The sequence below is a fragment of the Mobula birostris genome, chromosome 11 (genome assembly GCF_030028105.1).
Source record: "Mobula birostris isolate sMobBir1 chromosome 11, sMobBir1.hap1, whole genome shotgun sequence".
Classification (NCBI taxonomy): Eukaryota; Metazoa; Chordata; class Chondrichthyes; order Myliobatiformes; family Myliobatidae; genus Mobula; species Mobula birostris.
Window position 1 is genome coordinate 52,421,963 of NC_092380.1, and position 14,085 is coordinate 52,436,047.

Sequence of the window (14,085 nt, forward strand, 5' to 3'; positions counted from 1 at the left end):
GGACTGGTATTGTCTTCAACCTCTGTTAGCCTTACAGAGGTTATATCTTGATCTTTTATGAAGGTCAGGGTCACCTGATTTGAATGCTGCAGACCTAGACTTCAGAAGAGTGTGATCTCCCAGTTCATCCATGGTTTCTGGTTTGGAAACACCCAGATTGCCCTATTTGGTACACAGTCCTGAATACACTTGCTGATAAAGTCTGTGATGGTAGAGTTTACTCATCTAGACTGACACCAAGTCTTTGAACATGAACCATTCTTCTGACTCATGTAGAATCTCATCTGTTTCCTCAGACCAGCACTGTACGACTTTCAGTTCAGGATTCTCCTGTTTCACCTTCTGCTTGTACGCAGGAGAAGCAGCACAGCCAGGTGGTCTGAGTTACCAAAGTCTGGACAAGGGATGGCTTGGGAGGCATCTTTCTTCGTAAAGCAATGGTCAAGGGTGTTTAGACTCCTTGGACTTACTCATGTATGTGCTCATTTTTTTTGAAATGAGGGTGGGAGAGCACAACAGGGGTTGGAAAATTCATGAGATATGAAAAGAGGAAATTTGGAATTAACAAAAATAAATATTAGGGAGTCTTTTCTTTGAAATAATCAAACCTGAAATTAGACTAGGAAGTTATACTATGAGCTTTTAAGAAAGATAATTTGTTTGAAAACTCAATGGGCACAGTTAATCATTCCAGTTGCCTGACAGTCATACTGAATGGCATTCCAGCAGGACCATTACCTCCAAGTAGAACTCAACAGGCATTCAATATTAATCAGTCTTACCGGGGAACAAAGCGACCCAGGGATGGGGCTGTCATTCTTGCATTTCTTGGAGCCCGCTGGCGTGATCTCTCTCCACCATCCCTTTAAAGCACAAAAAGGATAGCAAATTTTACATTCCTCAAATAGTAAATGAAACAGTTAATAATAGTATTCATTTCAACTCAAATTAAATAGGTTGCACCAGTGCATTGTCACTTGAAAGGGACTTGGACATGGATTAAAATTTTTTTGAGGGATACAGGCCAAAAGGCGGCAAAATGAGCTAGTTGAGATGGGCATCTTTGCTGGCATGGACTAGCTTGGTTGAAGGGCCTATTGCCACGCTGGATTAGTCTGACGATGCAAATGCTGATGTACCGAAGAGTACAATGAAAGAGCAAAAAAAAAACTGAAGTATTGCCCCATTTTAATCAGGTTTGGCATTCCCAAAATTCAACAGTTAATTATTACATAGGAATTGCAATGTGCCATTTTTATTAACAGATATCAAGCTGGCTTAATAAAGTATCTTAATGCAATTTACAGCTTCACAATGTAGCTAAGCACACAAGGATTGGGAAAGAACTTTGTAGAGGTGTGCACCAGTGGTCTAGTTACACCCATAATTACTAATGTCATTAATAAATAATAATGTATTAAAGGCAGTATTTCACTGGCCTTCCAAACCTCAAGTCTAGTGGTGTGGTCCACATAGCATTTAGGCCTGAGGTTGCAGGCTATAGAGGATCCACATTTGAAATGTTCTGGCAACCCATGAGCTGCCAGTAATGCTCAGGGAACAGCACTGCCAGCTGTAACAGTACTCATTTTATTTTTTTTTACATTTGGAGACATTTACAAACTATTCAAATTGAATTACACAAAAATTAAATTAAATTATTAATTGAAACCTACAGGCACATACTTAAAATCAAAAAAAAATCTTTCCCTTTGCCTCCAAGCATTTTGCCTTATTAGACCCATTAAACCATTGAAACTTAGAAATTGTGTCTGGTGATACTTTGGTACAGAACCAAGTGGCAGTTCCTGAGCATAATATAACCATATAACAATTACAGCACGGAAACAGGCCATCTCGGCGCTTCTAGTCCGTGCTGAACTTTTACTCTCACCTAGTCCCACCGACCTGCACTCAGCCTATAACCCTCCATTCCTTTCCTGTCCATATATCTATCCAATTTAACTTTAAATGACAACATCGAAACTGCCTCAACCACTTCTGCTGGAAGCTCGTTCCACACAGCCACCACTCTCCGAGTAAAGATGCTGGACAATCTCACCTAATAAAGGACAGCAGATGTCTTGGTAAAATTACAATGTGGGGTAATCTAGAAGGATGGAGGTTAAGGAAATGGGCATGTTAGATTTTTTTTGAAATGAGACTTTGCTTTCTCGGTAAATGGTAAATATAGGTAAATGAGATTTAAAGTTACAATGCGCAAGTATAATTTTGGATTTGGATGAACTCCAGTTTTTGGAGCATACTTATAGGAAAGGTGAAGCCTTGGTACACTAGAAACATGGGTGGCTGATCCACTGGCAGAAGGGCTGAAGTACAGACAGTAGATGCTATTCTCATACATGTCATAGGCTTGGTGATAAGAGTATAAAACGGCCGGAACACTAATAATCAGTCTCATGTTGGAGGAAACAAGGGAAGTGGATGCATGATTTGTGAATGGAAAATAAGCCCTTTGAAGAAGAGTATCAAAGTATATTATGGATGGGAGGACACAGCATATCTGAGACTTCTGTACACTTTTACAGAATGGGAAAAGCTGGACAGTGTACTGAAGTCACAGCACTGATATACCAGTTGAAGATTTATGATCATGAACCCCCGAGGAAGGGAGTAATTTTATTTTGCAATGACTAACAAGTTCCTTAAGATGTTTGTAGGTAGGATGGGCTATATACACAAATAATACAAATGCACTGTAACCATGAAAGGAATTTCACATTCATTTAAAAATATTTATCCGTCAATGTATTAAGTCAAAGATCATGATCCAGAGGAAAAAAATTGTTGGGAATCATTAGATATCTATTGCCTTACAAACAGCCTGAGATAGAGGAGAGGATTTCAAAATTTTGCTGGAAATATTATTATTCTAACTAAATGCTTCAAAACTGCATTGCAGAACTTTGGTTTATCTGACCCAGAAATAACATTATTTCATTATCTTCACACTGAAGCCAGAACCTGATCTCATTTAGTTTGTATCTCTTAGTATTTCATTCTGATAAAAACCATTCCAGTTTCTCCCCAAGCTATGTAATAAGTTAAAGGGCCCAAATCTTAAACTGACAGGTGAGCTCATAACCGGCCCAAATCCCTGGGTGCCATCTTCTGCTAAGAATCCAGTTCCAAAGTGACTGTTGGGTTCCAACAGGGGCCAAGGTTGTCATTAATAGCCAGTGAGGTCATGCCATTTAGATCACCAGCTGTTAAAGAAATGGCACCTCTCTGGCATTCACCAATACACAAAAAATGCAAACTTTACCTCACTTTAAAAAGTGAGGTAATGTTCATGGATTCAATGTCTATTGGCAGAGGGGAAGAAGCTGTTCCTGAATTGATGAGTGTGTGCCTTCAGGCTTCTGTACCTCTTTCTTGATGGTAACAATGAGAAGCGGACATGTCCTGGGTGATGGGGATCCTTAATAATGGAAGCAGCCTTTCTGAGGCACCACTCCTTGAAGATGTCTTGGATACTACAGAGACTAGTACCCATGATGGGGCTGACTAATTTTACCACTTTCTGTAGCTTCTTTCGATCCTATGCAGTAGCCCCCTCCCACCCCACCCCATACCAGATGGTGATGCAGTCAGTCAGAATGCTCTCCACAGTACACCTGTAGAAGTTTGAAGTTTCATAGGTGACAAACCAAATCTCCTCAGACTCCTGATGAAATATAGCCACTGCCTTGCCTTCCTTATGGCTGCATTGATATGTTGAGATGAGGTTAGATCCTCAGAGATATTGACACTCAGGAACTTGAAATTGCTCACTCTCTGCACTTCTGATCCCTCTGAGATTGGTTTGTGTTCCTTTGTCTTACCCTTCCTGAAGTCCACAATCAGCTCTTTGACCTTACTGACGTTGAATGCAAGATGTTTGCTGCAACACCACTCAACCAGCTGGTATATCTCACTCCTATACGTCCTCTCATTTCCAACTGAGATTCTGCCAATGGTTGTATCATTAACAAATTTATAGATAGCACTGGAGCTATGCCTAGCCATACAGTAATAGGTACAGAGAGAGTAGAGCAGTGGGCTAAGCACACATCCCTGTGGTGCACCAATGGTGATTGTCAACGAGGAGATGTTATTCCCAATCTGCATAGGTTGTGGTCTTACGGTTAGGAAGTCAAGGATTCAATTAGCTCATGAACAGCATCCTGACATAGGTGTCCGTATTGTCCAGGTGATATAAGGCTGTGTGGAATCATTGAGGTTGTGTCTGCTGTAGACCAATTGTGGTGATAGGCAAATTGCAGCGGGTCCAGGTCCTTGCTGAGGCAGATGTTGATTCTGGCCATGACCAACCTCTCAAAGCATTTCATCACCATATATGTGAGTGCTACTGGATGATAGTCGTTAAGGCAGCTCAATCTGCTTCTTGGGCACTGTTATAATTGGTGCCCTTTTGAAACAGGTGGGAACTTCCAACCATAGCAGAGAGAGATCGAAAGTCCCTTTGAATACACCCACCAGTTGATTGGCCTAAGATTTCAGACCAGGTACCCAAATCGGGTCTGCGTTTAACTTGCTACCTTTCATAATATTTTTCACTGGGCATAACATCTCTCTTGCAAATGTAAACAAGCACAAACTAGTAAAGACTCTGTTTAAATGCAGCAAAGTACACAATATTTATGTATGATTGATAATTTTAGCACATAATCAGATAATATGTTTTAATAAGTTATTACAATTGAATTTCATTTGGAAATAAACTGAAACTGCCCAAATCCAACTATGAAATTTTGTTGGTCCTGAAACTATTACTAACTATACGTTGGAGGCAAAGAGTGAAAACTTGCAAAGGGAATTTAATAGATGTAAGACTAACTTAATCCAAATTAATCAAGATGTTCTCAGGAATCCAACAAGTATAAAACTGGAACACAAAATCTGCCAGGGTGGTGGTCATTCTCATAGAAACTGATAAAATTAACTAAATCATTGAACGTGATGTAAGGAGAAAATTAACTCAGAATAAATATAATTCTAAGAATAGGAGAAATGGACTAACTAATTTTAGGAGTGCTTGAAACAAGGTTATTTCAGTACTTTTCTATTAAAGATAATTCCAATTTCCCATTTTGACATTGTTTATCTGGTTATAAATATAGGAGTATACAGACTTTCAACAACCTGCTGAAACAAAGTATCTCCATTTAAAAGGAAGCCATGTTTTGTCTTACTTGCACCAAATTCTTGTTCTCTACTTTTATTTAAGCCATCTTTATTTGGCATAACTTCAATGCATTAAAAAAATTACCACTTTGTCTCCAATAGGATTTTCACACAGATCAATCACATTTACTTCTTACAATAAAGTAATCTACCACCAGGCTTTAATGCTGAAAACAATGCATTCTATCATCTTCCTTTACACTCCTATAAGCCTGAAATTTCTGTTGATTTTAATATGCACTGTGGCAGCTATTAAAGACCATCAATTTCAATGTTACCCTGAAGAAAACTGCACCGCCAGCCAGAATATAAACACTATCGAGTTCTATTTATCACCCTGATTTTGTGACCTAAAGCAGAAAAAAACTGAACAGCTTTTAAAAAAATAAGTGTACTATTAAACTACTTCTACCCCATATCCAACTTCAATTGACAGAATCTGAACCCAGAGCCAAAAGATTAAGTTGGTAATATAGATGACTTCTCTTGGAAGAATTGCAATTTGAAAAAAAATGAAAGTAGTTCTGGTCTCACTGTGAATGGCAAAAGTAAGAGCTGACAGGATAGTATATATGAAAAATGCTGTTAAAAGTTTTTGCAAAGGAAAGGCAGCCTTCAACACAAATTTACTTTTAATTATAGTTGGTCTTACTCGAGATACCTTTGGGAAATTTTAAACACCAGAGAAAAACAAAACACATAGTATCAATTTATACCCCCGCAATTCACTTTCCTTTAACAAGCCTCTGTTGAAATGTTGTACATTCATCTGTTTAACAAGTAACTGTAGAAAATCATCCAGTTGGGCACACATAAGAGATGAGGCAAAAATAATTATAACTGCTTCCTCCAGTATCTATAGTATTCAGTCTTTTGTTAAATAGTGTATTCTTGAAGACAATATAGTTGCTTAAATCTATGGAATACCAAAAAGATAATTATATGATAATTATTAATTTACTCCTCCAAGAAGACCGCAACCTTGCCGTAGGGTTTGGAGGCTTCCGTGTCTCAGTGACCCGAAGAGCTACGTTGACTGGAGTCAGGGCCCTGTGGTTTGGCCCTTGATAGGATGACCCATACCAATCAGGTCAAAGTGTAGAGGCCAGACTAATAGTGGTCCACCAGTCCTCCAGGTTCAGGGGTTCAGCTCAGAGCTACCAACCTTGACTGGTTAAAAAACAATTGTTACAGAAACAGCACTGAAGAATCCTTCTAGATAGACAGAGTTGGAGGACCTTCATTGCTGCCCTAAATGCCAACGGTGTTACAGGCACTAAGTATTAATTTACTCCTACACTCTTTGTGAAATTAGTTTTCAAAATACAGGGGGTAGGTAGATTTAATTAAATGCAAAAGGACGAAGTCTGTGTACACTTTCTGCAGTTTGAAACTTTATTGAAAATGAGGAAGCAAGGTAATTGGAACATGGATAATTGAATGTTCACAACAGCTAACAAGAGCTCTCTTTACACCTTATAGAACACATTAACACTGTTACGAGATCAATTATGTGCCTCATGAAGGAGGAGGTCATTAGTAACGAGATTATCAGGAGTATGTCCATAATCTTTTGGAGTTAGCACTGCTTATCACCAGGTGACATTTATGTAACAAATCTTACTAAATATATTAATTGTGAGAAATAGAAAATTATTTTTTGCTACAACAGATCTGTGAATCTGAGACAGTAACCAATTAAAAGTAGATTCCATTTCCAAGTTTGCAGGAACAATGAGCTTCCATGTAAAAGAAATCTAAAAAAAAGGTGTAATAACAGTGGTCTCAATATTACCAGAAGTGATGGTGCTCAAGCTTCTCCACTTCAATGCTTTTAGCCGATTAGTATGGTAAATCAATAATGAAAACCACATCGTTCCGTGTAGTACATAGCACAATTTATCTCTTTTAATGCAACGTATGCTTTAGAATACTGAAAGGAGAAGAAGAAGAAGTGCCAAAAGACCCATCACACCACTCAATAGGTCATAGCAGAGGATGATAAAAACACAGCAGTAATGTAAAACCCAATGGTAAAGAGCTCTTCAATAAAAAACAGCAGCATTATTTTCCTGGTGAATCGTGGAGTATGATGATAGACAATTAACAGAAATTGTACCAACCCCCACACACCTCCACAAACTAAATAATGTGACCAAAGTATCCTGGATCTGTCTGGACTAGAAGACAGAACATTTAGCTTTGTTCGAATCCCAAATATTAAGCAGCAGTAGGTCACTCATTATTTGATGCTCCTCCTCCGTTAGTAGGGCCATGCCTGATCTGATTATATCAGTAATTTTGCATCCTTGCATACCCTCCTGGTAACCTCATACTACTTTGCTTTTCAAGAACAATCTAGTAAAGTGAATATAGGAATTAGGAGCAGGAGCAGATCAGTCAATTCATTGAATGAGAAAGTAGCTGATCTGACTGCAATCTTAGCTCTGCTTTCTTATTTATCCATGTAATTTTCCACCAACTTGCTCATCAAGAGTCTATTGACCTTTTGCCTTAAAAACATTCAAAATACTTCTGCTTTCACCATCCACTGAGAAAGAGACTTTAATGACTCACCAAGAATCACCTGGATGAGTATGCTGCAGTTGTTACCGACTTCATTAAAACCTGTGTGGATGAGCGTGTGCCTACGAAGACTTACTGTACATTCCCAAACCAAAAGCTGTGGATGAACCAGGAGGTACATCATCTGCTAAAGGCTAGATCTGTGGCATTCAAGTCTGGCAACCCAGGACTGTACCAGAAAACCAGGTATGACTTGCAGAAGGGCATTTCAAGGGCGAAGAGACAATTTCGAATGAGGTTTGAGGCAAAATCGGATGCATGGCAACTCTGGCAGGGTCTGCAAGACATTACTTCCTATAAAGCGAAACCCAATAGCAATGGCAGCGATGCTTCACTACCAGATGAACTGTTTTTAAAGAGAGTGAACCCTCGCAAGGCAGAAGGTCCCGATGGAGTACCTGGGAAGGCTCTGAAAAGCAGGAGTATTCAAGGACATTTTCAACCTCACACCGCTGCGGGCCGAAGTTCTCACTTGCTCCAAAAAGGCAACAATTACACCAGTGCCTGAGAAGAATAATTTGGGCTGTCTTAATGACTATTGCCCAGCAGCATTCACATCGACAGTGATGAAATGCTTTGAGAGGTTGGTCATGACTGGACTGAACTCCTGCCTCAGCAAGGACCTGGACCCATTGCAATTTGCCTATTGCCACAATAGGCCAAGGGCAGATGCAATCTCAATGGCTCTCCACACGGCTTTAGACCACCTGGACAACACAAACACCTACGTCAGGATGCTGTTCATTGACAATAGCTCAGCATTTAACACCATCATTCCCATAATCTTAATTGAGAAGTTGCAGATCCTGGGCCTCTGTACCTCCCTCTGCAATTGGATCCTCAACTTCCTGACCGGAAGACCACAATCTGTGTAGATTGGTGCTAACATCTCCTCCTTGCTGACAACCAACACTGGCGCACCTCAGAGGTGTGTGTTTAGCCTACTGCTCTACTCGCTATATACACATGACTGTGTGGCTAGGCATAGCTCAAATACCATCTATAAATTTGCTGATTATACAACCATTGTTGGTAGAACCTCAGGTGGTAACGAGAGGGTGTACAGGAGTGAGATATGCCAACTAGTGGAATGGTGCCACAGCAACAACCTGGCACTCAACGTCAGTAAGACGAAAGAGCTGATTGTGGACTTCAGGAAAAGTAAGATGAAACAACACATACCAATCCTCAGATCGATCAGAAGTAGAGAGAGTGAGCAGCTTCAAATTCCTGTTTGTCAAGATCTCTGAGGATCTAACCTGGTCCCAACATATCAATGTAGTTATAAAGAAGGGAAGACAGTGGCTATACTTTATTAGGAATGTGAAGAAATTTGGCATGTCAACAAATACACACAAAAACTTCTATAGCTGTACCGTGGAGAGCATTCTGACAAGCTGCATCATTGTCTGGTATGGAGTGGCTACTGCACAGGACTGAAAGAAGCTGCAGGAGGTTGTAAATCTAGTCAGCTCCATCATGGGTACTAGCCTACAAAGTACTCAGGACATTTTCAGGTACTGGTTTCTCAGAAAGGTAGCGTCCATTATTAAGGACCTCCAGGCACCCAGGACATGCCCTTTTCTCACTGTTACCATCAGGTAGGAGGTACAGAATCCTGAAGGCACACACTCAGCGATTCAGGAACAGCTTCTTCCCCTCTGCCATCCGATTCATAAATGGCCATTGAATCTTTGGACATCACTTCTTAAAAAAAATACAGTATTTCTGTTTTTGTATGTTTTTTAATCTATTCAATATATGTAATTGATTTACTCGTTTATATATTATTATTATTTTTTTCTCTGCTAGATTAGTCATAGTCATACTTTATTGATCCCAGGGGAAATTGGTTTTCGTTATAGTTGCACCATAAATAGTTAAATAGTAATATGTAAATTATGCCAGGAAATAAGTCCAGGACCAGCCTATTGGCTCAGGGTGTCTGACCCCACCAAGGGAGGAGCTGTAAAGTTTGATGGCCACAGGCTATGACTTCCTATGACGCTCAGTGTTGCATCTCAGTGGAATGAGTCTCTCGCTGAAAGTACTCCTATGCCCAACCAGTACATTATGCAGTGGATGGGAGACATTGACCAAGATGGCATGCAACTTGGACAGCATCCTCTTTTCAGACACCACCGTCAGAGTCCAGTTCCATCCCCACAACATCACTGGCCTTACGAATGAGTCTGTTGATTCTGTTGGTGTCTGCTACCCTCAGCCTGCTGCCCCAGCACACAACAGCAAACATGATAGCACTGGCCACCACAGACTCGTAGAACACCCTCAGCATTGTCTGGCAGATGTTAAAGGACCTCAGTCTCCTCAGGAAATAGAGACGGCTCTGACCCTTCTTGTAGACAGCCTCAGTGTTCTTTGACCAGTCCAGCTTATTGTCAATTCGTATCCCCAGGTATTGCATTGAACTGCTGCTGCTAAGTTAACAAACATCACGTCACATGCCGATGATAATAAACCTGATTCTGATTCCGCAAAAAGTGTTTAATCTCGCCAAACTTAAACCAGCGACTTTTTTCTTTTGAAAGAGTGACCCAACTGGCCCCGCAGTCACTTGTTCAAGACTGTTCAGGAGTTACTGTTTCAATTGGGTCTCCTCTCACTCTTCTGAACTCTGCTGGTACAAGTGTAATCCAATCCTTCCTCACATAATAACTCACCTATTCCAGTCAGTAGTCCAGTACGCCTTCTCCAAACTGCTCCCCTCCTAAGGAGGCCTCACTGGTATCCAAGCATAACCTCCATACTTGTCTCACAATTACATAATTATATTTGATGAACCTTTGAAATTATATGACATTCCTGCATTTTTTTTCTAAACATGGTCTAGATGTGGTGATAAAATGAAATAGGGAAATTTGAGGTGTACAAAGACAAAATAGTACAAATGCTGGATATGTGGTATGAAAATAGTTATACTGCGTTCACCCAGCAACCCGGCAATAATTGCCGAGAGAAAGAATGGATGTCAGCTCAATGATCTTCCATCTGAACTACTGAAACAAAACCAGAATAAGGCATCATTGCTTTGCATTAACATTGATAGAAGATACTATGCCACAGGCTCAAAGACAACTCATGGTGAATTAGGGGTAGGAATTCACAAACCCAATAGAGACATTGACAGTACTGAAAGAACCAGACGGTAATAGTAGCAAATACACAAGAATTGTTAATTTCAAAATCAGGACTTCAAAAACATATATGTAAAGCCTGCATCAAAGATGTCTTTTTTCTTCAATGCGGGTTGAAAATCTGCACAATTCGTTCGACATGTGGGGGCGTGGGGAGGGTGGAGAGATGGTGGGTGGTGAGAGAAAGAAAATGGGGAAGGGAGAGGGAGGGAGGGAGAGGGGGTTGGAGAGAGAGAGTGTGGGGGGGAGAGAGTGTGTGGGGGGAGAGTGTGTGGGGGGAGAGTGTGTGGGGGGAGAGTGTGTGGGGGGAGAGTGTGTGGGGGGTAGAGTGTGTGGGGGGTAGAGTGTGTGGGGGGTAGAGTGTGTGGGGGGTAGAGTGTGTGGGGGGGTAGAGTGTGTGGAGGTGGAGAGAGAGAGAGAGAGAGTGTGTGGAGGTGGAGAGAGGGAGTGTGTGTGGACGTGGAGAGAGTGACTGTGGAGGGGAGAGAGAGTATGTGGAGGGGGAGGGAGCGCATGCTGCGGGGGGGGAGAGAGAGGCAGTGAGGAACTTGAAAGTGACAGTAATTCAGCAATTGTGAATATTCAGCAGGCTGTTTGCAGAAATTTCAGAAAAGGCACGGCATTAATTTTTAAAAGATTTGTAGTGATAAAGTGTCGGCTGATCACAGAGCAGCAGAGAAATTAATTAATGAGTTTTAATAATTTAAAAAAAATTATTCCTCATTTGCTCAGTCAGCTACGGCTATTTTTTGTCAGGTAGAGCTCTTACCACTTAGTGGTAGATGCTGGTTTCATATTCAATTTATCATGTTGAGTATCTTCCATGATTTTCCCTGTGGCATCAATCATCTTAGTTTACCATTGGCACTACCTGTCACATCCTATAAACCCATAGTAAAATTTTTCGCTCTCCTCCTTTTCAAACACAAAGCTGACCCCAAGTATATCAATGTTTGCTTTTAGCAGTACATTCAGACAATCTTTGCTTGTTAACGAAATCTGGTGCATTACTCATTATTAATTTTGATGACTCTTGCCCTCCTGCTGTTTCTGGGACTTACTACTGTTTTAAAAATACTTTGATCATGCAAGAAATTCATCACTTTTCTGAAATGACCTTCGAGATTATCCCAATCTACATGGAGCAAACAAAACCTTAATGCTGACACATTGTCAGAAAGGATAGAAACTACTTCTATTTTCACCATAATTCTTTCCAGATAAGTGATAACATGATATTAAACAGCTGCTGAGGTGTTCCTATCCTCTTGGGATCAAGGTCTCAATTCTCTGATAATAACTTGAGAATTAAGCCATTTTCACTCTCATTTTTGTTGTGACAATGCTATCAATTAATAATTCCAGTTTGAACACAGTTCAGCACAATTAGTTCACAGAGGGGCTGCTTCTCTTCATTACTAATTGGAAAACTGCCTGCTCCAAACACAAATTATTTATTAGTTCTCAGTCAAGTTCAGGTGGAGCCAAATTCACATACCAATGCACAGGAGTACAAATGTAACGGATTGCCAGTGCAAAACTGAAAAAACCCAGTTCAGCTCAGAGTACCACCACCAGCATTCTTCACCCAATTGTGAGGGAACTTCTGACCTTCTGTCATACTTCCACTAAGTTATGTATTTGCTCTATGAGGATACTTTGAAGCATTGCATTCACTTTTGTTCTCATCAAGTGATTTTAAACACAGATAACGTGAATAATCATCAATTTTTGACAGGTTTACAAAGTGGTAAAACACATAACACAGATGGACAACAGCTATGAGAATAATTTCTCCTGCATTCCGTTAATAGTTGAACAAACAAAAGCATTTTCCATTCAAATTGACAGCAAAGTAGAGAATTGTCAATCAAATTCCTTGGGACCCGACAGTTTTCAGATTATGCTTGAATTTAGATTAGTGGTACCAAAAACTTGCAATACCAGTGGTGTTGGTCTTGTGCTCCCAATAAACATAATATGAAACCATTAAAAATATTATGTTCATATCTCCCAGTAAGTGTATTGCTGACAATGAAAAGCCAGTAGAAACATTCATACCTGAATTATGAATTTGTTTGATAAAGGTCTTCTTTATATACTAAAGCAACACACACAAAATACTGGGTAAACTTAGCAGGTCAGGCAGCATCTAAATAGTCAACTCTTTGGGCTGAGACTCTTCTTCAAGACTGGAAGGAAAGGGGGAACTCTTCAGAATAAAAAGGTGGTGGGAGTGGAAGGCGGATAGCTAGAAGGTGATAAGTGAAGCAAGGTGAGTAGGAAAGGTAAAAGGCTGGACTCTGATAGGAGAGGAGAGTGGACTGTAGGAGAAGGAGAAGGAAGAGGGAACCGAGGGGGAGGTGAGAAGAGGTAAGAGCCAGAGTGGGGAATAGAAGAGGGGAGGGAGAGGAGAAATTTCATTTCCAGAAGGAGAAATCAATTGGAAGCTACCCAGACAGAATATAAGGAGTTGCTCCTCAATCCCAAAGGTGGCTTCATCATGGCACTAGAGACGGTCATGGACCGACATGTTGGAATGGGAATGGGAATTAAAATATTTGGCCACTGTGGAGATCTGCTTTTCATGGATAGAGCAGAGGTGCTCAACGAAATGACCCCTCAATTTACGATGTGTGTCATTAATGCAGAGAAGGCTGCATTGGAAGCACAATAGATGACCCCAGCAGGTTCGCAAGTAAAGTGGTAACTCATCTGGAAGGACTGCCTGGGACCCTGAATGGAGATGAGGGAAGATGTGAATGGGCAAGTGCAAGGATAAGTGCTGTGATGGAGATTAATGGGGAGGGATGAATGGACAAGGGAATCATGGAAGGAAGCACTAGCCTTCCACAATGTATAAGGGAATACCTGCCAGGCACTGCGCATTTATTAATCTTAACTTGCTGCCTCCTCCATAATCTGCATATGGTCCATGACCTCACTGCTGCTTTGCCTCATTTCTATGCAGTCTATGTCCTTCTCCCAAGTAAATACAGATGCAAATAATCCATTTAGGATCTCCCCATCTCTTCCTGCTTCATGCACAGATGACCACTTTGATCGTCAGGAGGACCAATTTTGTCCCTTACTATCCTTTTGCTCTTAATATATCTGTAGAAGTCCTTAGGATTCT

General features: G+C 40.6%; 1 protein-coding gene across 2 annotated transcripts in view; it reads right to left on the reverse strand.

The window, feature by feature from the left end:
• Positions 1–14,085, reverse strand: part of LOC140205080 (activating molecule in BECN1-regulated autophagy protein 1-like) — a 417,476-nt gene that overhangs the window by 225,980 nt on the left and 177,411 nt on the right. For both annotated transcript variants that reach the window (XM_072272238.1, XM_072272237.1), the window contains one exon: positions 783–863. In XM_072272238.1, the coding sequence (XP_072128339.1) occupies positions 783–863 (81 nt within the window). The remainder of the gene's footprint in view (positions 1–782; positions 864–14,085) is intronic.